At 45.1% G+C, this 23,988-nt stretch overlaps 1 protein-coding gene across 1 annotated transcript in view; it reads left to right on the top strand.

Annotated features, from left to right (window-relative positions):
* Nucleotides 1-3,925: 3,925 nt before the first annotated feature.
* Nucleotides 3,926-23,988, top strand: part of SPMIP4 (sperm microtubule inner protein 4) — a gene marked incomplete at its 5' end in the record, with an annotated part of 50,363 nt that continues 30,300 nt past the window's right edge. The window contains 3 exons of the mRNA XM_088447793.1: nt 3,926-4,017; nt 5,292-5,471; nt 17,095-17,166. Of these exons, the coding sequence (XP_088303919.1) occupies nt 3,926-4,017; nt 5,292-5,471; nt 17,095-17,166 (344 nt within the window). The remainder of the gene's footprint in view (nt 4,018-5,291; nt 5,472-17,094; nt 17,167-23,988) is intronic.

The following is a 23,988-nucleotide window of genomic DNA, read 5'->3' on the forward strand; positions in this document are numbered from 1 at the left end:
ACAAAGTGTCAGTATTCTAACCTTGTTGGGATGCCGGCGTCGGGATTGTGACCGCCGGGTTCCCGAACGCCGGCATCCTGTATGTATTCCGCTGCACTTTGACAACATAGTATACAGTATAAAATAATAACATACAGCTGGACTTTGACAACATAGTATACAGTATAACATAATACAGTATATGTAACTTCACGGAGTGATAAACAACAGCCTCATGCCGCATTATATAGTACAGCTCCTGTTCCCTTGGCATCTAGTAATCCCATTCCTCTAATACAACACAGCCTCCAAATCATAATTATGCAGTACATCTCCCACGGCTGCAGTAAACATTAACACACTCATATTCCCTTCCAAAATGTTACTTTAGAATGAGAAGTTGTTAAAATATCACCAAACAGTTAAATGAACACATGGTTAGAGCAAAAGATATATGTACTGTATGTGGCTTGGTCTCCCCTTCCCACACATACTGTACGAGGCTCTTTAACTAGATATTAGTCACACTGTGTAAATGCATACTTGCTGACTTTCCAAAAATCCCTGAGGAAAGTACCGGAAGGGGCAACCCTATCTGAGGGATGAAGGGCCTGGTGATGCATTCTTGTCATCATGGTTCTCCCACTGCTGTGTAAAGCTGTTGTTGCCCGCTAGGACAGATCCCTTCCCCTCCTCCACCTTTGTGTCTCTCCACCCTCTCTAACTCATTGATAAAACCTGAACAGCGGGTTCATACTTGTGTTTTTATTTTTTACTTCAATTTACTTTTTACTTCGCATTGATACTTGATGTTGAATTGCTTTTGCTTGTAAATTTGTAGCTCGATTTTATGAAACTTTCTGGGCCTTTAAAAAATAAACTTTAAAAAAAATAATAAAAACTTTTGGCGAACTTTAACTGTACAAACGTACCTGATATGCTTGGTTTGGCATGAATAAAAAGTACTTATTGTAGTATAGAGGGCCTGATTCAGCAGTGCACGATTATCGGGAATGCGAGTGTGCAGAATGGGTTCTGCGTAGTCGCATGCAGACCCTTCTATGCCTCTGCCTGATTGACAGGCAGAGGCATTTAAGCAGCAGTGCAGGACGGGGTTGGCTGGCTTTCTCGGAAATGGTAGTGTGTATGCCCCATTTTCTGGGAGTGGCTTGCCCAGGGACTGCATCGACCAAGGCTGTGTACTGGGCTCTCAAGCCAGCCAGCCTGAGTAAGCTGAGGCTCACTCAGCTGGCTGGCGGTCCGGCGCCGTCCACTATTGCGACCTTCGACCACCGATGGCTGCAATGGTGATCCCAGCATGCGATCTCAATCACAGTGCTGGGATTGTAAATGCAGCAGGGGTGTCATACACCTCGCTGCACTTGCATACTAGCAAGGACGTAATTGCAAAGCTGCCTGCGTGATTGCTCTGGTAAAAATATATACTCTTTTGCAATGCAACATGGCAAATATTTAATCTACAGAGTACGGCAAAAGATATGCCATGTAACTAAGACCCAATTGTAACTTCATATGCCTCTGTAGCTTCACGTACACTTATATTGCCGATAAATATCCATATAGCCTCACATGTCACCATATAGTCAATTTAGCCTTCATATAGCCTCACTTGCCACCATATAGTCAATATAGCCTTTATATAGCCTCACATGCCACCATATAGTCAATATAGCCCTCATATAGCCTCACATGCCACCATATAGTCAATATAGCCTTCATATAGCCTCATATGCCAGCATATAGTCAATATATATCCTTCATATAGCCTCACATGCCACCATATAGTCAATATAGCCTTCATATAGCCTCACGTGCCACCATATAGTCAATATAGCCTTCATATAGCCTCATGTGCCACCATATAGTCAGTATAGCCTTCATATAGCCTCATGCCACCATATAGTCAATATAGCCTTTATATAGCCTCACGTGCCACCATATAGTCAATATAGCCCTCACATAGCCTCATGCCACCATATATTCAATATAGCCTTCATATAGCCTCATGCCACCATATAGTCAATATAGCCTTCATATAGCGTCACTTGCCACCATATAGTCAATATAGCCTTCATATAGCCTCATGCCACCATATAGTCAATATAGCCTTCATATAGCGTCTCTTGCCACCATATAGTCAATATAGCCTTCATATAGACTCGCAAGCCAGAATAACGGTAGAATGCCTCATATATCAATCATGTCACATATAGACAGCATTGGCAGTTCCAGGGGTGCCAAACATAGATGGCTGGGACTCACTGGCAGTTGTTGTGGCTCCCCTATTTTAATTTAGGACTGTGCTGCAGCCTCACCCCTGGAGCCGCCACTGATAGTCAGTATGCCCCATGCAGTTCTATATGTCCCTATTATGGAGGCATATGATATAATGGCATCTATGTAGTAGAGAGAGATAAAGTGGATGGAGATAAAGTATCAACCAAGCAGCTCCTAACTGTGTTTCTTAACAGACTGTGGACCTCATTCAGAGTCGGTTGTTGCAGCCGCACGGTCGTAAGGTAAAAGGGGCCGGATATGCAAATGAAGCGCTCGCAAGTTGCGTCGTTAAGATGGGATCGTTAGCTGGACGAGCGAGGGGAGGATGCGGCCGTAAGACTAGTTCGCATTACACGTCATCTCCGGGTATATAAGGATTAATCGAGACCATCGGAGCTGCTCGTGGACCTTAAGGTTGACCATGCCCTCTCTTAAGCACTACAATCAAGTCAGTGTAAAAACTGCCCATGTCACATGTGCCATGACACTACTTAGTTAATTATGCACTCCCATAAAACGCCGTTTGTATAGTCAGGCACGCCTGCGTTCGGATCTCCACTCCCCCGTTTACAAGCACCTTCCCCCGTTACCACCCACAAACGCCTCATCCTGTCACTCAAACTAACGACCTGGCCAAGTTGAAGGAGAGAGCAATTTCTGATTGTAATAGCTAGTTTGCGCACGCGCATTGCGAATTTTACACATGCGCAGTTTAGCGAACATCGGTGGTGTACGACCGTGCGGCCACAACGACCGACTCTGAATGAGGTCCTGTGTTTCTTCGTGTAACCCTGGTGTGGGTTACGGAGATATATGACATATAAATATAATTCATATATACAATTGGAGCAGGTATAAAAATATGTGACCTTTAACTAAGAGTGGATTTGTGTACAGGTATATATTGTTATTCATATATATGCAAGTCTGAGGTAAAATGTATGTACCATATATATGTGATGTCACCTTAGAGAAAATGGAATAATTTTGAATTTATATGTACAGTGATAAGAGATATGTATACCATGTTAGTCATAACTGTATATATACTGTATTATTTGGACTGATCTTAGTCAACACAAACACAAAAGGTAGGGGCCAGCATGAGGTAGATAGAGCGAGCTATAATAAGAGAGGGGAGAGTGTTCTAGAAGCAGCGCTGCAGGCGGGAAGGAGAGGGTCGCGTGGCCAAAGTAGAGGTCGCGTGCCTCTCTAGCCAGCTGTATAAATAGAACGGCCGGCAGCTTTGCCGGCCAGTCTGGTGTTCCCTCCCTCCAGTGCCTGCCCTCCTGTGACCCGAACGGCCAGTGAGCAGCGTTAGGCTGCCGGGCGCAGGGGGGCAGAGCCAGAGAGGGAGCTACTGCAGTTTACCCTCCATGGCACACATAGCTACTCACCGTTAGGAGCAGCGGTGCTCAGGAGTAGCGTTAGTGTGCCAGTATGGGGCTGCTACCTGGAGGTAGCGCTGAGTGGCTGGGTGTCAGCTGCGCTGCTGACATAGCAGGAGTCCCGTCAGGGCAGAGCTGGAAGGAAATGGCTGGTTTCTGTGGTAACCCGATGGTTGCCTGACAGCTACGTGTGTTAAGCCAGCACTCATAACTGAACAGCAGCTGCAGCGTCTGATGCTTACCGTGCTGGGAGCCGCTGATTGGAAAGGGACTTCTCCGTCAGCTGGAAGCAGGAGGTCTGTAGGCGGAGACTTAACACTGGGAAGGCTGCAGAAGTAGCGCTGAGCCTAGTGTGAGTAAATATTAACCCAACACACTCACACATGTTGCTGGAGACTGAGCAGCACATTTTATACTAGTACCGGAAAGCAGTTCCAGGAGAGGCAATTAATAGCCCTATAAATATAAAAGGCACTATATTCATCAGTGTAGAGAGCATCAGCTTATCCTGGGTCCAAACAGTATATGTGCATGGACTCTGACAGGATGATTACTAACTATAACATTGCTTCAAGCACACATACTATAGTCAGGAGTTAAATGTCAAAGTGAAAGAGCTACAGTGTAACCCCTTAGAGGTCCCAGGGGAGATATTTATTATACAAGTCACTAGACTGGAAAGTGAAAATCTACAGCAGGAAGGGAAAGTGGTCAATATACCAGGCACACAGCCTTGTTTCTGGCTATTGCAGTTTAACCCCCACAGGGAATTATTGTAGTAGTATCTGGAGAAAAGTTAATGAAATGTCAGGGTAGTTCAACAAAATAACTTTTCAGTGAGAGCTCCTCGTACCTTGTCTAGCATTTGACAATGAATTGGATATCAGAGACTAAAATCCAAGCAAGGAAAAGTTATTCGGATACAAAAGTCCAAAGGAGGACAGACCGCACGATTAAACTTATATAACAGAGAGGACACCTGTGGAAAAAGAACTTAACAATATTTCCGACAAGGACAAGCATTTTATTTAGTCCTAGTACTTACACTATGCATGTATCCAGTCTAAGTTGTAAATTGTAAGAATATTGTTACTACATTTTCATTAATGTTAACTCAAATGTAAAGTGAATACTTACGTATGGGAATAACTTTCATTTAAGTTCTTCATATAAAGTAATATATGGTAAATCAACTATGTATATGTTTATTTATCTGGAGCTGATAACGTAAGGAGGACAGCGTGGAGAAGCCTACCGAAAGAAAGGGAGCAGGTGGTGAAAGTAACCCTAAAGTATACTGTAATATATTTTGCATTGAATGCACACTACATCGCGCACAACATTGATAGGTTGTCCCAGGCCAACCTTAAGTCACTGAGAACTAGCTTGGGTGGAGGCACTGACAATGGGATGTACACCACTTAGAGGAATGCGAAGGGTGGGTACATTGGGAGTAACAAAGGAGTTAGTAACCTGGTGACCCTTTAGTGATAAAAGGGGGGTTACATTCGTATTAGTTAATAGTTAATTTTCTAAATGTGATTTAGATCTACAGCAAGTTAGTAATTTAATGATTTGATTGTACACATCAAATAAAATAACTATTACATTCATTCTGATTGATAGATATCATGAATTTCTTGTATCGACACCTGTTATATCAAGAGTACCTTGGGGCAGAGAAAGAGAGTATGGAGGGATCGGAGCCGTGTCTCTTCCACCTGATCACCGACCAAAGTCAGAACCTCCTCAACTAGAAACAAAAGGACACAAGCACTATGGGTACGGAGGAGACCCCTGGCCATGGTAAGTAGGGGTGTGTTTGGTGTCTACTGCCTTTGAAAATATAATTGATATCTGTTTATTGCTCCTATTTATGTCTACTTAATATAGTTCTCTCTATGGGCTCTATTTATTAACATTATTTTTACTAAAATAAAGTGAAAAAGGGTGTTTTTTAGTATCACCTATAGTTATTACAGGGCAATTGGAGTAGAATTAGTAAAATTCTACTCCAATCCCTAAGTATCACTTATTTTTAGTAAAGCAGATCGCATTTCCCATAATTGTAATGGGAAATGTGATCCGACCAGAGTTACTAAAAATAAATTGTAAAAAAATACCGGGGGAAGCCCTGTGATAATAACGCCACCTGGAGGTGGCGTTATCCAGGGTCCAGGGTTTTTTTTACTTACCTGAATCCAGGGACCGGTGATCGGGCCTCCGGTGATGGCTCCTCTCCGGTCAGCAGGTCTCCCACAGTGCACTGCTGCCCGGTCATCAGGTGATCGGGCCCCAGTGCAGTATGGGAGATCACCTGATCGGGAAGCCCGGAGAAGATCACCGGAGGCCAGGAGGATGCAGGTAAGTGTAATGAAGGGAGGGGGGTTCGCGGGGGTCCGCATTCGCGGGGCGGGGCTTAGCGTCGGTGGGGGGTAGCAGCGACGGTGGGTCGGCGCATGCACGGGCTCTTAGTCGCGGTATTGTTTCCGAAAATACCGCGACTAGAGTGCGGATGGGATCCGCAGGGACAGAGCTTTATCGCAAGCTCTGTCCCTGCAAGGGATTTATAGTAAATCCCTGTGATATTGCCTGAATTCGCAATGCAAATTCACTCGGTAATATCACACTACAATCCGCATTCAATATGCGGATTGTAGTAAATAGAGCCCTATCTATTGCTCTCTAGAGTTAAGGGTTTATGTCCACTGGTGGTTTCCACATATATTTTCTAGCATACAAACCATTGTTTATAGAGTCACTGTATCCATTTCATTATTACTAGACATGTGGTATTGTTCTGTTCGCGTTCTGGTTTATGGCATACTTGGCTACCCTCCCAGAATGGCCGGGAGGCTCCCGAAAATCAGGTGCTACTGCCGGCCACCCGGAAAAGTATGCAAGTCTTCCGCAACCGCCGGCACCCCCCTGTACCCTCCCAAAGATGCCCGCCGCCGCCCACTTACTAAGCAGTAGTGGACAGTCCGTGGGCCTGTAATATTGGCACTTTATAGCAGGGGACGGAACCACAATCACACGATTGAGCCGCCATGCCTCCGCACCGCCCACCTATGGCCTTGCCATGCCCCCTGCTCTGACAAAGAAGTCAGAAAGTAAGTAAGTATGGTGTATGGAAAGCATCTTATAGTTAATAAACACATTCTGGAAGCCTAGACTGAGTGCCAAACGCTAGTAGCATGAAGGTCTACAGGACTAGTACTGATACTGAATGCAATGTGCTTAGATCAGTGATATAGGTGACAGAGCCATAACTAGGGTGGTGTGACCTGTGCCATGGCACAGGGCACCGCAGGGCAGGGGGTGCTGTTTGGGCCTGTAAATTTTCCTATTTATTATCATTCTCACTTGCAGCTTCCTCTTCTTTTCTCCCCAGCATCTCCTGGCCTCTCCTATCTCTTCCCTGGCCCTTCCCCCAGGCCATGGCCCTTTTTCAGGTGCACTATCTTATGTCCCTATTTGAAAAATGGGGGTGCGCCAATGCTCTCTCTGGCACATAGCACCAAAAAGTCTAGTTATGGCTCTGATAAGTGACCTAATACACTTCAAGGGCTGCAATGGGCAGCCCAAAATCTTTGAAAATGCTGCACATTACTCTTAAGGTGTGTACACACTGGGCGATTACAGTGAATGACTTAACGATAACGATATCGTTATTGTTAAGTCATTCACTTTATCATCCATATTTTTACCTAAATGATGAACGACGAACGATGTGCGTTCCCACAGTCGTTCATCTTTATCGTTCATCGGGCAAACATGCAGGCCAACCTGACGATATTGTCAGGTTGCTGCATGTTGGGGAATGGGGGAGAGAGCCCGGCACTGAACGATATCGTTAATGATATCGTTCAGCGGGTGTGCTCAGTGTCATGAACGACATTGTGCACACACTGCCAGGGACACACTAGACGATATCGCTCAGGGAGCATATCGTCTAGTGTGTATGCTCCTTTAATCTCAGTGGAAAGTTAAAGTAAATACATATTACCAATAATAGAGACTTCTATACCTCAATACATATCAGCAGGACTATAAATAAAAGCATTATAAGCTATAACAAACAAATATACAAATCAAGGAGGGGCTTGGGGGCTACAATTAAAGGCTTAGAGGACTGCATGTCACTGGAAATAATTTTAAAATGTAGGTACATATGTTCCAGAAAGAAACATGTAATTTTCCCCGATATTGCATTATATTAGATTAATTTAACATAACTCTCAATAGCCCCAAATTGTGGACCCCCAATGGGATGTGGCTTATCAAAAAGTAGGTTGACCTAAAGCTAATGTGGTTGGGAGATTCAGGGAGGAGTATAAACAGACTGAGGATATTTTTTCAGCTGCACAAACGTGGACCATCTAGGCAAACACAGTGACGTCACAAAGGCTGTAGAGAGCAATGACGGGCCCGGAGTGATGGGGGAGACATGGTCAAATCCTGGGGCCGTGGTCACGTCCAACCAAGGCAAAAAAAGAATGAAAAGTTTTATGCTGAGGAAGGACTCTTCTTCCCCTTGGACAGCTGGCCTGGGTCACTGCCGGGCCCCTTAAACAAGCTCGGACCAGGGTAATTAGTAGTTGTTTTCCTCCTCTCACTGTCCCTGGTCGTGAGAGCATGCAACTGTTTTGTGTATGATTGTGTCTGTTGGTACAGGAGAGCACATGTAATTTCACTTAAACATAGTGCGCTCAGCAATTGTGGCATTATTGGATCAAGGAAGACACTTACCATTATTGCATGCATAGTAGATCAAGAGATCCAACGACTGACACCATGCTTCTAGATGTGGCAGGGGAACGATATATCGGGCGGTCATATACCATATTGTTCAGTGTGTACGGACCGTCCAATATATGGGGAAGAAGTTGTGCGCTGGTACCGCCTCTCCCCTGTTTATTATTTATAATGGGGTTCGATGTTAAATGACAGGGGCACTATACCATTATCGGCGGGCGCTATGCCATTATCTGTCATTATTGGCACTGCTATATACAAGATAGCAGCACCAATGTGCTTGGCATTGCATGAATGGTTAGTGGCACTGACCGCTGCAACCGTTCCAACAGCTGCAGCTATCAAGTTTGCCCTATCACCACAGCAGGGACCACACTGTGGCATGAAATCACTGGGCATGAGATCTCACTCATTCCCAGTGGAGCCGGCCAGTAAAGAGGCGAAACAGAAAGAGTTATAGTGGCATGAGGCGTGCCGCTATAATACATCCACCCCAGCCTTTAATGTGACGGTTAGCTGATTGGTTGGTACTGTATCTCTCTCCACTTTATCTCTCTCCAAGGCTTAGTACATCTACCCCTAATTATAGAGACTGCACAAAGGATTGTAAGCTGAAGTGTTTGCCCAGAGGTGCATGCTCATCATGGGCTTCAAACTTAGGGTCTGATTCAGAGGTGAATGGAGAAGCGCCTGCAGCCCGCCTGTGACTATATACATATGCTGCTACAAAGTCTTTCCCTTGTGACAGACCGTCGCTAAGACACCTTCCTGTCAGCGCCCAGGAATGCCCACTACATTTCCAATACGCGTGCACCTGAAATTAGAACTGCGATAGCACAGACACGATTGGGATGAATGTACAATGCAATTTAGATACAAAAGGTAGCAAAAGATCGTTCTGCTACATCCGACATCGGGCCATTGATGCATGAAGAATACGGACATTAATGAGTGAGATTTGCAGAAAATGTAATTTGCCACCGGAGGTCAGTATAGTTCTCTGAATATGCTGTTTAATTCTCTTGGAACTCTGGTTCAAATGCAATTTCCATATGTAACCACTAGATGCCGCCAGAACTGTAAGTGACTTACATTGGTATTATCCATATAAAATAAATTCCTATGCATTTTCTAGTTTACAATTACATATAAAAGGGAAATGCAGTATTATTAAAGGAAATGCAAAAGTGCCACATTGAGGTGCTTTTTAAACCTGTTCTACATTTCTAAGTATTCAAAATGTAAGAAATACTGTGTATGAATTGAATTTAAATTGTCCATGAGGAAATCACATTTTGTATTTATTATGACAGTATGAACTTAGTAAGACTCATTTATAACACTGATTTAGGTGAAAATGTTGCAGTAAATCAGGGCAACCAATCAGACACTTATTTTTATGGTATAAATTGTGCTAGGTCGATAAAAGCTAATTCCTGAGTGGTTACTGTGATTCAATGCAAGTTATGCACCTAAATCAGAGCCAGATTTAAGCCCCATGGGGCACTAAACAACGGGCCGTTTACCATGGCTCAGAGGTGTATAATGCTTGAGGGGCCAGTGTGTAGCGCTCCCCACTGCTCTGTACAGCGGGTCCTATCTTCTGCTTGCGCCCACTGTGCAAGTGTGATTTCCTGCGCCATCTTTCTGTATATATCACCCGAAAGATGCCCCCAGCAGTTGGTATGGGGAGGGGGTGCACCTCTCGGCTCACAGTTGTATCTATTCTGAGTGCAGAATGTACAGCATGAGGCCACCATGACACAGGAGCCCATGTGCACTGCACACCCTTAATAGCAATTACTCAGCTGTAATCATGTACATTGGATAAAATGTAATTTAAGGCTCACAAATTATGGGAAACACTATTTATAAAAAGTAGACTAGCTATTTACAGCTTTACATATGCTATACAAAGTGACATATATAGCATGATGAGTCCCTGCTGTACAGTACTATACTGCTGTACAGTAATATGCTGGTCCCCCTATTCAGATTCACATGTTAAGCTTGGCATACACTCTACCATTATCTGTCAGATATCTGTCCAATCTGGCTGGCTGGAATGAAAATCTGGTAATGTATGGGAGTCAATGACAATCGACCATATGGTCTTAAACACTGGAAAATGGGCAAAAACGATTGGTTAAATTGATTAAATTCATTTGATTTAACCAATTTATCTGGATGACAATTTTTGTCTGTTTTTCAGTGTTTATGAGCAAATGATCGATTGTCATTTGCTCCCATACATTACCAGGTTTTCATTCCAACCAGCCAGATTGGACAGATATCTGACAGATAATTGTAGAGTGTATGCCCAGCATAAGAGATAACCCGAAGCTGTAGATACCTGATTGGCTGGTGAATGCTAGTTGTATAAGGATCACAGTCAGTATATTGCCTCCACACCTAGGGACTTTGGCTCCTCATGGAAGATGTTCCTGTTATTTGTGATTAATCTTTCCCAGTCATCATGTAGCAGTCATTGGTGACAAGAAAATAACAGCAAAAAGTCATAGGGGCAGATGTACTAAGCTCTGGAAAGTGATAAATTGGAGTGATAAAGTACCAGCCACTCAGCTCCTAACTGTCATTTTTCAAACACAGCCTGTAACATGACAGTTATGAGCTGATTAGTTGGTACTTTATCACTCTCCAATGTATCACTTTCCAGAGCTTAGTACTTCTCCCCAATAGATGGGTGTAGTTTTATCAAACTCGGTCCTCAGAACCCTAAACCAGGGTTGTAGCTAGGGTAGTGCGGCCAGTGCCATCGTACAGGTCACCACAGGTCAGGGGGCGCTGTTTGGGCCTGTCAAATTTCTGTTTATTATCATTCTTGCTTGTAGCTTCCTCTTATTTCATCCCCAGCATCTCCTGGTCTCTCCTAACTCTTCCCTGGCCCTTCCCCATGAAGCCATGCCCTTTTTTGGGTGCATTATGTCCCTTTGAAAACTGAGGGGGCGCCAAAGCTCTTTCTGGTACAGGGCACAAAAAGTCTAGTTACGGCTGTGCCCCAAACAGTACATGTTTTCCAGGTCTCCTCACTATATCGCAAGTCAGGGCCGGATTAACGGGGGGGCGACAGGGGCGATCGTCCCTGGGCCCCCACACGTTAAGGGCCCCCACACCCATCGGGGTTAAAGTGGACCGGAGGACCTCCGGCCAACCTAACCCCGGCGCCGCAGGGAGGCTCCTATTACCAGGCGCCCGCTGTAAACAGCGGGCGCCCGGCTCCCTCCCCGCAGCAGCAGCCGGAGTCGGAGGCTTGAGCTCACATGAGCTCCAGCTTCCGGCTCACGAAGAGCACTATGGCAGAGACGTCATGACGTCTCTGCCATAGTGTGGAGGAGCAGCCGAGCGGACAGCAGCGGACGCGGGGCTAAGGGTTTTTTTTAGTACAAGCGGCCTACTGGGGGCATTACTGGTGGGGGGCATTACCAAAGGGGACATTACTCAGGGGGGAGCATTACACATTACACCTGGGGCATTACTCGGGGAGGCATTACTACTGGGGGCATTACTGGCGGGGGGCATTATTCAGGGGGGAGCATTACTACTGGGGCATTACTCGGGGAGGGGGGAGGCATTACTACTGGGGGCATTATTCAGGGGGAGCATTACTACTGGGGCATTACTCGGGGAGGAGGGAGGCATTACTACTGGGGGCATTATTCAGGGGGAGCATTACTACTGGGGCATTACTCGGGGAGGGGGGAGGCATTACTACTGGGGGCATTACTGGGGGGGGAATTACTACTGGGAACATTACTCTGGGGGGAGCATTACTGCTGGGGGCATTTCTATTGGGGGCTCTACTAGAGAGGGAGCATTAGTATTGGGGGCACTAATAGAGGGGCATTACTACTGGGGGCATTTCTACAGAGGGCTCTACTAAAGGAGGAATGACTACTGGGGGCATTACTATTGGGGGCACGACTGCATGGGTATTTCTACTGGGGGATTTATACAGGGGGCATTACTACTAGGGCATTACTATTGGGCACATGCCCAATTACTACTGGGGGGCATTACTATTTGGGGCACAACTACAGGGCCCTACTGTGGGCATTTATACAAAGGGCATTACTACAGGGGGCACTACTAATGGGAGTATTGCATAGGGGGCACTGCATAAGGGGCACTACTACTGGGTACACTGCATACGGGGCACTACCACTGTGGGCACTGACACTACTGGGGGCTCTGCATAAGGTCCCCATTGCGCATACCCCCAGTTTGTCACATTTAATAGGGGTCACCACATGTTTGTTGCCCAGGGGCCCCCACAGACCTTAATCCGGCCCTGTCGCAACTGAAATAATTAGCTCCACCTGTGGATCTTTTAAAATGTGTCAGTGAGTAATGACTACACCTGTGCACCTGCTGGTGACCTGGAAAACGTGACCTGTGTGGGGTCCTGAGGACCGAGTTTGAGAACTACTGATCCAGAAGAACACCTCCATTATACAGTGGACATTTGTTAAACATAGTCACTGGTTTCAGTATGGCGTGACAAACAACTAGAACAACTAGGGGGTCAATTCAAATAGCTGCGAGCGGGATGAGTTGCCGTTGTAACGGCCTGGAAACGCCACCAGCGATACCTTAACTTGCTCCATCGTGGCCTGATCTCGCCCCGGACCGTATGGGGCTGCAAACAAAATTCTATGAGTCCAGAGGTAACGTAAGTGCAGAATATAGCTGCACTTACTCACGCTGCGAGGGGACTTGCGAGTAATTTCTTGACCCCTAAATACTTTGCTTACTCACCTGCATGAACCTTATAGTGGATGCAAATTCTAACCTAATGATAACAATATTTATTAGGCACATGTATATATTATATTATCTGCAGCGCTGCAACAGGGCTTTATTGTGCCCAGTGCTAGCCACGCCCCCTGAGCGCATGACGTCATGATGTCTTGTTGAGGGGTTGAGGTCGGGAGTTACAGCACTGTTGCAACCTCAGGATGCTCCGGGGGCTGTACACGTTGCAGTATGCATGTCTGGAGCATCCAAAGGAAACGCTGAGTGGCACTGCAGCAGCGATTCTGGCTACAGGGGCCGTTGGGCAGAAATGTTCCCTCCCACAGGGCTCTCTGTAGTAGCACCGCTCACACACCCTCAGTTACGGCCCTGATTACCTCTTCTTACAGTCACTTTAAAGGCCTCTGTGCAACTCAGCTTGGTACATTGGGCCTGATTCAGACCCACTCGCGAGCGGCTATCCGCTCGCAAGTGGGTCGATGTTATGGACTGAGCATGCGCACGACGGAGGGAGCTCCGTCGTGCGCATGCGCCAGACGCGTCGAGCGAAGGAAAGTCCTTCGCTCGTTGTGTCCGATCAAAGGGGGCGTGCTGTCAATGTTGATTGACAGCACGCCCCCTTTGGTGGGCGTGCCGGGGGCGTGCCTCCCTGACGGGGGCGTTCCCACGGGAACGCCTCCCGTCAGAAGCCGGCCCACTGACATCACTAGTGATGTCAGTGGGAGTGATTTTGGCTCTGATAGAGCCAAAATCACTCCGGAGCTTGCGGTTGAAAACCTCAACCGCAGGCTCCGGCTCGCAAATTCGATGGTCGCGATGGTCTCGACCATCGCGGCCATCACAATGCACGCTCGTATAGCCTGTGGGTGGTGACCCACAGCTATACGAGCGTCCAGGAGGACGCTCCATGAAAATGGAGCCCGGCCCTCATTCAGAGCGTGCGCTCTGCTCAGAGCGTACGGCTCTGAATGAGGGCCATTGTACATTAATAAGCCTCACATTATAAAGCACGGCTGCCATCGGGAGAAGTGTGAGGCTCCATCTTCCATTTTTAATTACTTACTTTGGAACCTTTGTATATATGTATTTAGGACTAATTTCACCCAGGTACTAATAGTCTGATTAGTTTTTTCCTATGGTTTCCAATCAAGTTATAATTTTGATCCAGTCACTGATCTGAAAATAAATATCAGAATATCACCTCCCTAGCGCACCTGGGAAAGCAGCTAAGATTAAAACACGTGGGTCACCTTAAAAACCCCAAATACCTTAGAAATAACAATAGAAGTGTGTATAACCAATCAGCGCACAACCAATAAATAAAGGAAGAAATAAAATGAGTTACGTTCTCTCTCTTGATAGCGCACTTCAGTATGTTTCATGTACATATAGAATAGAAAAGCGGCTCAATGTTACCCCACTGCGCATGTGCCGCGTCCGGCGTGCGCATGCACGAGCCCCGTCAAGCGACTGCAGCTCAGTCGCTAAGGGGCTCGCTACAAGACGGGGCAGCTGTCGATGGTGAGTGACAGCTCGCCCCATTTTGTAGGCGGGTAGGGGGGGTGGTTGCATAAACGCAGGGGTTCCCCTAGGAACACCTACCATTTGTGGGAGGCCCTACTGACATCACTACTGATGTCAGTAGTGGACTTCCTGCTCTATTAGAGCAGGAAGTCCACTCAGCCTTGCGGTAGCCGAGACCCTACCATAGGGTCTAGTCGCAAGGCCGATGGTCGCGATTATCACGACGGCCTCCTGCCCGCTCGCACAAGCTGTGGGAGGTCTCTCACAGCTTTGTGAGCGGACAAAGAAAAAAAAAACACGCCTACAAACCCTGCGAGCTGCCTGCGGCAGCGAGCGGGTCTGAATCAGGGCCATAGTGTGATACTTTCTATAGATCGAAATCTCAATTTATTAGGTCCACAATGACCATACACCTAAAGTTACCATACGACATAAACAGTCAATATCAAATTAGCATAAATAGCAAAGGCAACAAGGGATGATGGTACCAGGTACCAGATGATGGTATAATTTCAGTGTTGGGGTGCACTGTGGACAGTCCGGATTAGTCCACAGTGTCTCACAAACAATACTGGCAGCAGGTATAGGTTCACCTTCTGAGGAAGAGCACAAGTTGCTTGAAACGCGTTAAGGACTGCAGACTTTGGCCACAAGAAGAACCTATACTTGCTGCCAGTATTGCTTGTGAGACACTGTGGATGAATCCGGACTGTCCACAGTGCACCCAACACTGAAATTATACCTCTTTTATATGTACATAAAACATACTGAAGTGCGCTATCAAGAGAGAGAAAGTAACTCATTTTATTTATTCCAATTGTTTATTCCTTTATTTATTGGTTGAGCGCTCATTGGTTACTTCTATTGTTACATCACTGATAAGAAAATGCTGTTTGTGTGATAAGCTGTGTGCATGTTTACTGAGACAGATTGTGTATGATACATATATCAGAGGCATCCTCCATTTTGGGGTTATTGGTTGTAAGCAGTGCGTGTTTTACCTAGGGGCTGCTCTCCCAGTAAAATCCGCCACTGCACACTGTCTTCAGTTAGCCCAGATCCCAGCAGTATTTGCAGTGCAGGAGTAGAGATGGTCTCGGACACTGCAGCAGGTAGACCAGCCCTAAGGAGGTGTGTACAAATGGTGGCTTCCTATTGGAAGTTCTTAATGCTAATTTAACACCAGGCTGGCATTCCCAGGGGGAGGAAATGCCTCTCACTGGGATGGCCAGTCCGATGTGCAATTGGCAGCACTAAGAGCTTCCAGCAGGGAGCCCACACTGTTAATTACCGGGCTTACAGTGCTTCTAGGGGCTGCACGCTATGTCACACCTAGAAACTGTGCATTTGCGAAAATTGATGGATATGCTGGTGGCAGCCATTATCATAAAGAATCCCATGCAGCGGTAGCCCTGTTCAATTCTCAATGTTAGGAGCTATTGCTGGTTGTAAGGTATCACATTATGGGGTTTATGTATCAAACAGTGAAAAGCAAGGAGAAGTGGACCAGCGGAGAAGTTGCCCATAGCAACCAATCAGCTTTGAAGTAACATTCATGAAGTACAGTCTATAAAATAATAAGTAGGAGCTAATTGGTTGCTATGGGCAACTTCTCTACTGGTCCACTTCTCCACGCTATTCACTGCTTGATACATAAACCCCTTTATCCATTAGCTGTCCAACTGGTGGACAATTTTAGAGAAACTTAGAATTCATGGCTTTGGACAATATATCACCCTTTTTTATTCCATGAGTAATGTTCTAAGTAGGCAACAACATAGAAAGGAGCATATCCTTCTATTAAGGCGTCCATAAATTTATTGCATATAAAACAATATAACAACTTACAACTAACTTACACTAAAATAAAGACACGGACACAGACTGCTCCAGAAAGGAAGTTGCTGGGCGTACACCAGCCTTATAAAGTCCACATATACCCCTCCCAACAAACTCACACATGGTCAGAACCAACCAAATAAAACCCCTCAACTACTCTACCTAGCAACAGTTGACCAAAATTCTACCAATTACAAAAAACTAAGGACTCTTATATAGTCTTAAGCCTATTCAGCTTGCGTCTCATCTTTCCACCTACCACTGTAACTAGATATCAAGCTAGAAGTTTTAACTAACACGTGTAATCCTAACTAACACATGTGCAATCCATGAGTACTGTATTATTGTCAGAATGTATTCAACATGCCTTTTATTACGCTCTGTGTGGTAACTGTTATTTAGTATGCACATATAATGTGTGGATAGATAGATAGATAGATAGATAGATAGATAGATAGATAGATATTACTGTAGTTTACAAAATAAAATGATGAGATGGTGTATACTTAATGTAACTTTTCTTTTTGTTGCCCAGTGTGTTACCCATGCAGCAAAACTATGACATAACCAAGTTGAAGAAAAGCGCAGTCCGGATAAGCGATGACCTGTAAGTGAATGCTTTTCCATCAATTACTGTTAGCAGATTTCACACAAAGGGGCAGATGTACTAAGCTCTGGAAAGTGATAGGTTGGTAGTTTATCATCTTCCAACTTATCAGCTCCCAACTGTAATTTTTCAAACACAGCCTGTAACATGACAGTTAGGAGCTGAGTGGCTGCTAGTTTATCACTTTCCAATTTATCACTTTCCAGAGTACATCTTCCCCAAAATGATATACTGCACCATGTGATCTTATATATTATGCTAAAGTGTTTGTTTTATTGCAATAGATATTTCTTGACTGCACAAGGTTTAAAGCCAGTAACAAACCAGCTTTTATTGTGTGAAAGGTTACATGTAAAAGTAATTTTGTGTAGCAAGGTGAATATAAGATTAAAATAAGGGTTAGATAAACATGTAATAAAAATATAAAATTCACATTAAAATAATGATTAAAATAAAAATAAATAAAAATTGGAAATAAAGATGAAAGGTATTCTGAAAAGAAAAATTGTTAATAGCAGGCATGAAATCTTATATTCACCTTGCTACACAAAATTACTTTTACTTATAAGCTTTCAGACGCTTATCCCTATTTTATCATTAATGTTTTATAATAAGCTGCTTTTTCTAAGCGCGGTTATATTATTATTTTTTCTAAATCAGATTTTATGGCTATGGGCCTGACTCAGAGTTGTACGCTAAAGCTGACGCTGCTGCGAATGTGTATGCTGCTGAGATACGAATGTATGCAAATGTTGCAGCCACCATGAGATGTACTGAGACGCTCACCTGCGGCTTTGCAAATCCAAGTACAAAGATGCAGCATTGGTCGCAGAACCTTCGATGTTAGCAGTCCTGAGTAACTCTATGGTTGCGCAGAATGGGTGTCCACTCTAAACTGAGGTGCCGGAGCCATGTTTTGTGCGTCCGGTATTGCAGACACAGGCAGTGATACGTCCCGAAAATGGTCACAACACGTCTGCATTTCTGGCGGCACACCCCGTTATCTCCCCCCAAACAGCGCTTAACTGTCAAACAGCCCTTAGCTGTTTGCGACTACGGTAAAGGACTTTGACGCATGTGCAGTTCAACTGTGAAAATATCAACATACTGTAGCCTATGCCTCTGAATCAGGTCCAATGTCCATAAGTGTCAGAAGTCAGCGCTAAAGGGATATCATCCAATCCCATTTATTACACCCTCTCAGATAGTCCGACACTGTTACCTTTCATTATGGTGAATCTCACAGATGTCCAAACACGCTGCGGTTTGAATGGTCATTTAGGCCGCTTTTCACCTAATTAGGTACAAAAACATCAATCTGACTCCCAATTGGTTTAAATAACCTGGACCTTAATGGCAGAATTTGGGAATCTCTTCTTCATGTACTTTTTCTTCTTCAATACAACCAAATTAAATTTTGCTTACATATTTTATGTATGCCTTTGCTCACTAGCCCATAAAATACAGATTCAAGAGGCCCTGATTCAGAGATGAATGCAATTGCGATTACGTACGCAGATCGATCAATTGCTATTGTGCATGGTTATAAGCTACGTGTATGCTGTGATCATATTGCGATTACGGACGCACAAAGGAATACATTGCATATTGATTGACAGGTTGTCAGCATTTGGGGGTGGTAACGGGGGGTCAGAAAAACGTAGGCGTGTCTGCCTGTTTGAGCGCCGCTTTATGGGCTTGCGTAAATTAGCCACTGTGATGGCATACGCAGCATGAGAGCCCTCTGCGTGCAAGGAGAGGTGCCGAGTCTGCGGCTGGTCAGACCTGTCACAACGGCAAGAATGACACTCGATGTGCATCGATCTTACCGATATTTATGCTGGTACCTTCACACACAGGTAAGAAAGCAGCAGTGGGCGTCTTTATGCTTGGGTGATCTTTGCGAACATTAGCATATTTCCGCAGCTGCGTGGCATACGCAAATGCAGCTGCGATCGCATCTCTGAATCAGTCCCCTAGTGCAAACTGATCACATGTATTATACTTTCTTTGTAATCAATTTCATACTGGTGTGTGGTATACTGTAGGTGCCAGTCATATATACACCTGGTCTCTCTTATCCCGTGCCTTTGTGGATGGTAAGGGTGAGATGGGGCCTTTGCACAAGAATATAGTTTGCCTGGGTTGGGTACGATGTCCAGGCAATTGGAATCCCGAATGTCACAATGGCGGCTCCAGAATCCTGACGCTAAAAATCCTGATACATGTTGGTGAGTAGTTTAAACGTAACCCACCCCTCCCGCAGCCTAACCCTAACTGTCCTCTTTGGCAGCCTAACCCTAACCACTCCCCTTCGGCAGCCTAACCCTAACCCTCCCCCTAGTGCCTAACCCTATCCCTAATACTCACCGTTGAGATTCTGACGGTCAGGATTCTGGAGCCGGTATTGTGATGATCGCCCGGATTCCAGAGCCGGTATTGTGATGATCGCCCAGATTCCAGAGCCGGTATTGTGGCCGTCTGGATTCTGACCACCGGGATCCTGACTACATCCGGTTTGCCTCACAGCTCTTAAAATAGATTTTAAAAATAATTGGGAAGTCAGACCATCTCTCATTCCTTTATTGGACACCTTCAACATATAAATAATTGTACATATTTTGTTAATCAATTGGAGACATTTATCAAATCTTCAAAAAAGGAAAAGTGGAAACAGCAACTAATCAGATTCTAGCTATCATTTATCTTGTACAGTCTACAAAAGAATAACGAAATTGATTGATTGCTTGCTATGGGCAACACCTCCACTTGTCCTTTTTAGAAGATTTAATGAATCTCTCCCATTGCGGTAAATTTACTAAAGGTCAAATTTTGTGTTTTTGATCAATTTTCCGTTAATTTTGCAAACCTTATTTTGCAAAGACTTACTAAAGTGAAAACAGATGGAAAAACGACCAAAAGAAACAGACTTTTGACCAAGATCGAACATCGAACTACCATTGATATTTTTTTCACACAGTAAACTTAAAAAACAGACATTTACTAAAGGTCGATTATAGAAACAACCATAAATGGTGACTCCCCAAAAAATAGAGTTTGGGAGAAGCAATGCACAGATCCGCATAATCTGTGCAGGCATCTTAGGGTTACAAGTAAAGAAAGAGCTAAAAATTAAAAGAAAAAGAAAAAACGGCATGGGGACCCCTATTTTCCAGTAACCAGCACCATGTTGAACCAGCCGGGTGGTTTACACTATAGCAAGGAAACACACAGTGTTGGGTCCCCCTGCCATAATGTAAAACCAGCCCCAAACTGGTCAGCCCAGGGCTTGAAATTCTCGGAAAGTGGGGACCCCAAAAATAAATGGGGTCCCCCCTCCTGAGGATCTATCAGGGCTATTCCCCACAGCCCTTGAGAATCACAGAAAATATTCTATTTAATAATATTGTGGGCCTAATTCAGATATGGACGCAGCTGCATTCACTCCACAGAGTCACGATTGCAAGTACAGTACTGTATATGCAAATCCTAGTACAAACCTTTTCCTTGGTATACAAGTGTACATCTGACAGTGCAAGGACTGAGACGCCCATTTTCAGCATCTTTGCGCGCTGTAATACCACCGGTGTTTCTTTGGATGCCACCAGTGGAATATAATGGGTGCAGGGTGTTTGGTACACACAGGTCCCTGGGTCCAGGGGGGGTCCACACCGCACACCCTGCACCAATTTAGTATCCTTACCCTCTGTGTCGACAGCGCTGCACAAATCACTTGGAAAATGGATCTGCGGCAATCTCCTCTGTGATCTGCGTATGCGATATAGAAAAATCACCGGAAAAATGTCAGCCGCACCATTATCCTGGAGACCTGCACATGTGCAGTAGACTCTGGCACAGTGCCAGAGTCCATTCACTTGTACCGATGGCTTGAGAGGAGTTGGCCCTGGATGGAGACTCTTCTGGACACCACCATCACTCATCATCAACACTTGCACCCTATGGTATGTGAATGCAGCCGCTTTCACTGCCACTCCTGCAACACTACCATTACACGCCCATGAGGCGGACAATTTTTTGTGTGTACTCCTAGCGGGATGGGTACGGGATGCCGACGGTTGGGATCCCGGTGGTTAGAATCCCGACACCGGCATCCCAACAGGGTTATGCTGGCCATATACTAGTACGACCAGCATAAGATAAGATTCATCTTATGATCTCCCTTGAACTCCCTGGCAGTACCAGTCACACGATGTACATATGATCTCATGATACGATCGATCTGCAGTTTAGGAGGAAAGGTCATTGAAAGAACATACACTTCTTCATAATGTCACTGAAATGACGCCGGTCGGATGCACGATGCATCGAATGCACATATACACAGCACGATCTGCATACGATAACGATAGATATGATGGTCTGCACATCTGATCATACGATACATTTATAACTTTTACACCCTATTTCTGATACCATCTAACCCGATTGCAGCAGCGCCTTTGTGTGTACACTTTGTGTAATGCATGCGCCTTAGGAATTTTTAGAAATGTTTGCGCAGCTGCTAAAAATCACTCATCTAAGTGAATATTGGCATACAGTAGCAGCAGATTGCATGCGGCTCTGAATCAGGCCCTGTGTCTCCTCGAATATAGACTTTTTATGAGCATCTATGTTGACAGCATTATTGGGGATGGATTACTTTCATTAATTTGCCAACATATGAAGCACATATGACTTTTGTAGGCTTAGCGAACCAATGTTACACAGGTATCATGGTTTTCTGTTTCTAAATGATGGAAGCCCTTTACATGCCATATGCATTAACTGGTTACTTGCACTTACTGTGTGTGGAATCCCATCTATGCTTGTTTTCATGTCCATACAGAGAGTACAGCACTTTTGCAGATAAGAATGACACATGTACTTTAAAAATTCTGCCTTAATAGCCAATTAGAGGGTAAATTGTTTGAAGGATTTAAGGCATGAATGCAGGACGCATGTGTTGGTATGTAACATGTGTGGCCTTAATGCAATCATTATGCAGATAACGATTCTAATATATTGCCACTGACGTCACTAGGGGGGAGCAGGCCGCACCGGGTGACACCATCTGAGTAGCCTAACCCTAACCCTCCCCACCCCGCACCAAAATCCTAACCCTCCCCATTAGTGCCTAAACCTAACCCTCCCCCCTTAGTGCCAAATCCAGTGAAACCCTGAAGTGCCTAACCCTAACCTCACACTAAAAAACCTAACGCTAACCCCACTATGCTACCTAAACCTAACCCTCTCCCTACCCCCCGCAGCTAACAACTAAGACGCCCCTGGTTCGCGCTGGCGTCAGTCTGTGTTGCAGTGTTGGGATTAAGACAAGCGTTGGTATTTCGACGCCTATCTTAAGTCCCGTTTCGGACTTCCAGCATCGGGATTCTACATCCCGCAAGGAAAGGCTGTGGGCTGCCCCCAGCAGCTGCCAGAGCGCTGGGTTAGCCCACTGAGTGCCGAGAACGGGGAGCGTGACATGCGGTCACGCGCACAAGTCTGGCACACATAAGGGCGTGGCTTTGAGGAGCATAGCCATAAGGCGGAAGATAATCACAAATAGCATACGGGGTTGAATCTTAGTTGGTTGCAAAACAAGTAACTTTGCACCCTGACAAACCTTACAATGCAAAGGATGTAAAATACAAAAATGATAATTATTTTTCATTTACATTTTGTATTTTGCATGCATAATATATACTGGCTGCTCTTGCATGTTGAGTAGCTTTATTTTAACATTGCAATTTAAATTTGATTGGGCACGCCCCTCTCATATCTAAACACCCTCATACATCTGCGATATATTGGGCCAATTCCCCGATCCCCAGACACCGGGATCAGGGGCGCAGAGAGGGGGGGAGCAAGTACTAATTACCCTGGCCCAGGCTTGCCGTAGGGGCCCGGCGAGGGCCCGGGTCCGCCCCCCTCCGTCTTACATCAAAGCAGCCAAGCACATGCTGCTGTGTGCTGGGCTGCACTGTAGCAGCCACAGCAGTCTCTTATGCCTGTGGGGAGAGCAATCACACTGATCGCGCCCCCACTGGCTATGCGCCGGGCTGAGGGGCTCACAGCGCCACTCTCCCCAGCGTGCAGCACTGCTTTCCGGCGCTGCAAAAATGTTTTTTTTTTTTTTTATTCCCCCGAAAGGGATGTGGCCACGCCTCCCCGATTAGGCCATGCCCCCTTCTCCCCCTCCCCCCCCGGGGTCTGGGCAATAGTAAAAACCAACATGTTGGATTTCACTGATATGTCGATCAAAATATGATCTGATCAGCAAATGAGAGATTTTTAACATAAAGAATTTCACCAATTCCCCATCGGATCTGCAATCTTTGATGGCCGCCGAACGGCATTTCCAGTTGGATTGGGGAATCGGTGAAATAGCCGGCTGATATACAGTGTCCTTTAGTCTTTGTGTGCATTTTAATCTCCCTCACCTGCAGTGCAACATGGTTTTGCCAAGGTGCAACGTTATACAGGTTCAGTCTCCCATATCCAAATATTCCGAAATACGGAATATTTTCAGAATGACCGAGATAATGAAACCTTTGATTTTTGATGGTTTAATGTACATAAACTTTGTCTAAGGCACAAATTATTAAAAAGATTGTATAAAATAACCTTCAGGCTGTGTGTATAAGGTGTATATGAAACATAAATGAATTTCATGTATGTACACAAACTTTTTTTGATGCACAAAATTATAAAAAATATTGTCTAAAATGACCTGCAGGCTGTGTGTATAAGGTGTATATAACACAGAAATGCATTCTGTGTGTATATTTGGGTCCCATTTCCAAGACATTTCATTATAATATG

This window comes from Taudactylus pleione, unplaced genomic scaffold (assembly GCF_031769625.1).
Source record: "Taudactylus pleione unplaced genomic scaffold, aTauple2 ptg000439l, whole genome shotgun sequence".
In the NCBI taxonomy this organism is placed as follows: Eukaryota; Metazoa; Chordata; class Amphibia; order Anura; family Myobatrachidae; genus Taudactylus; species Taudactylus pleione.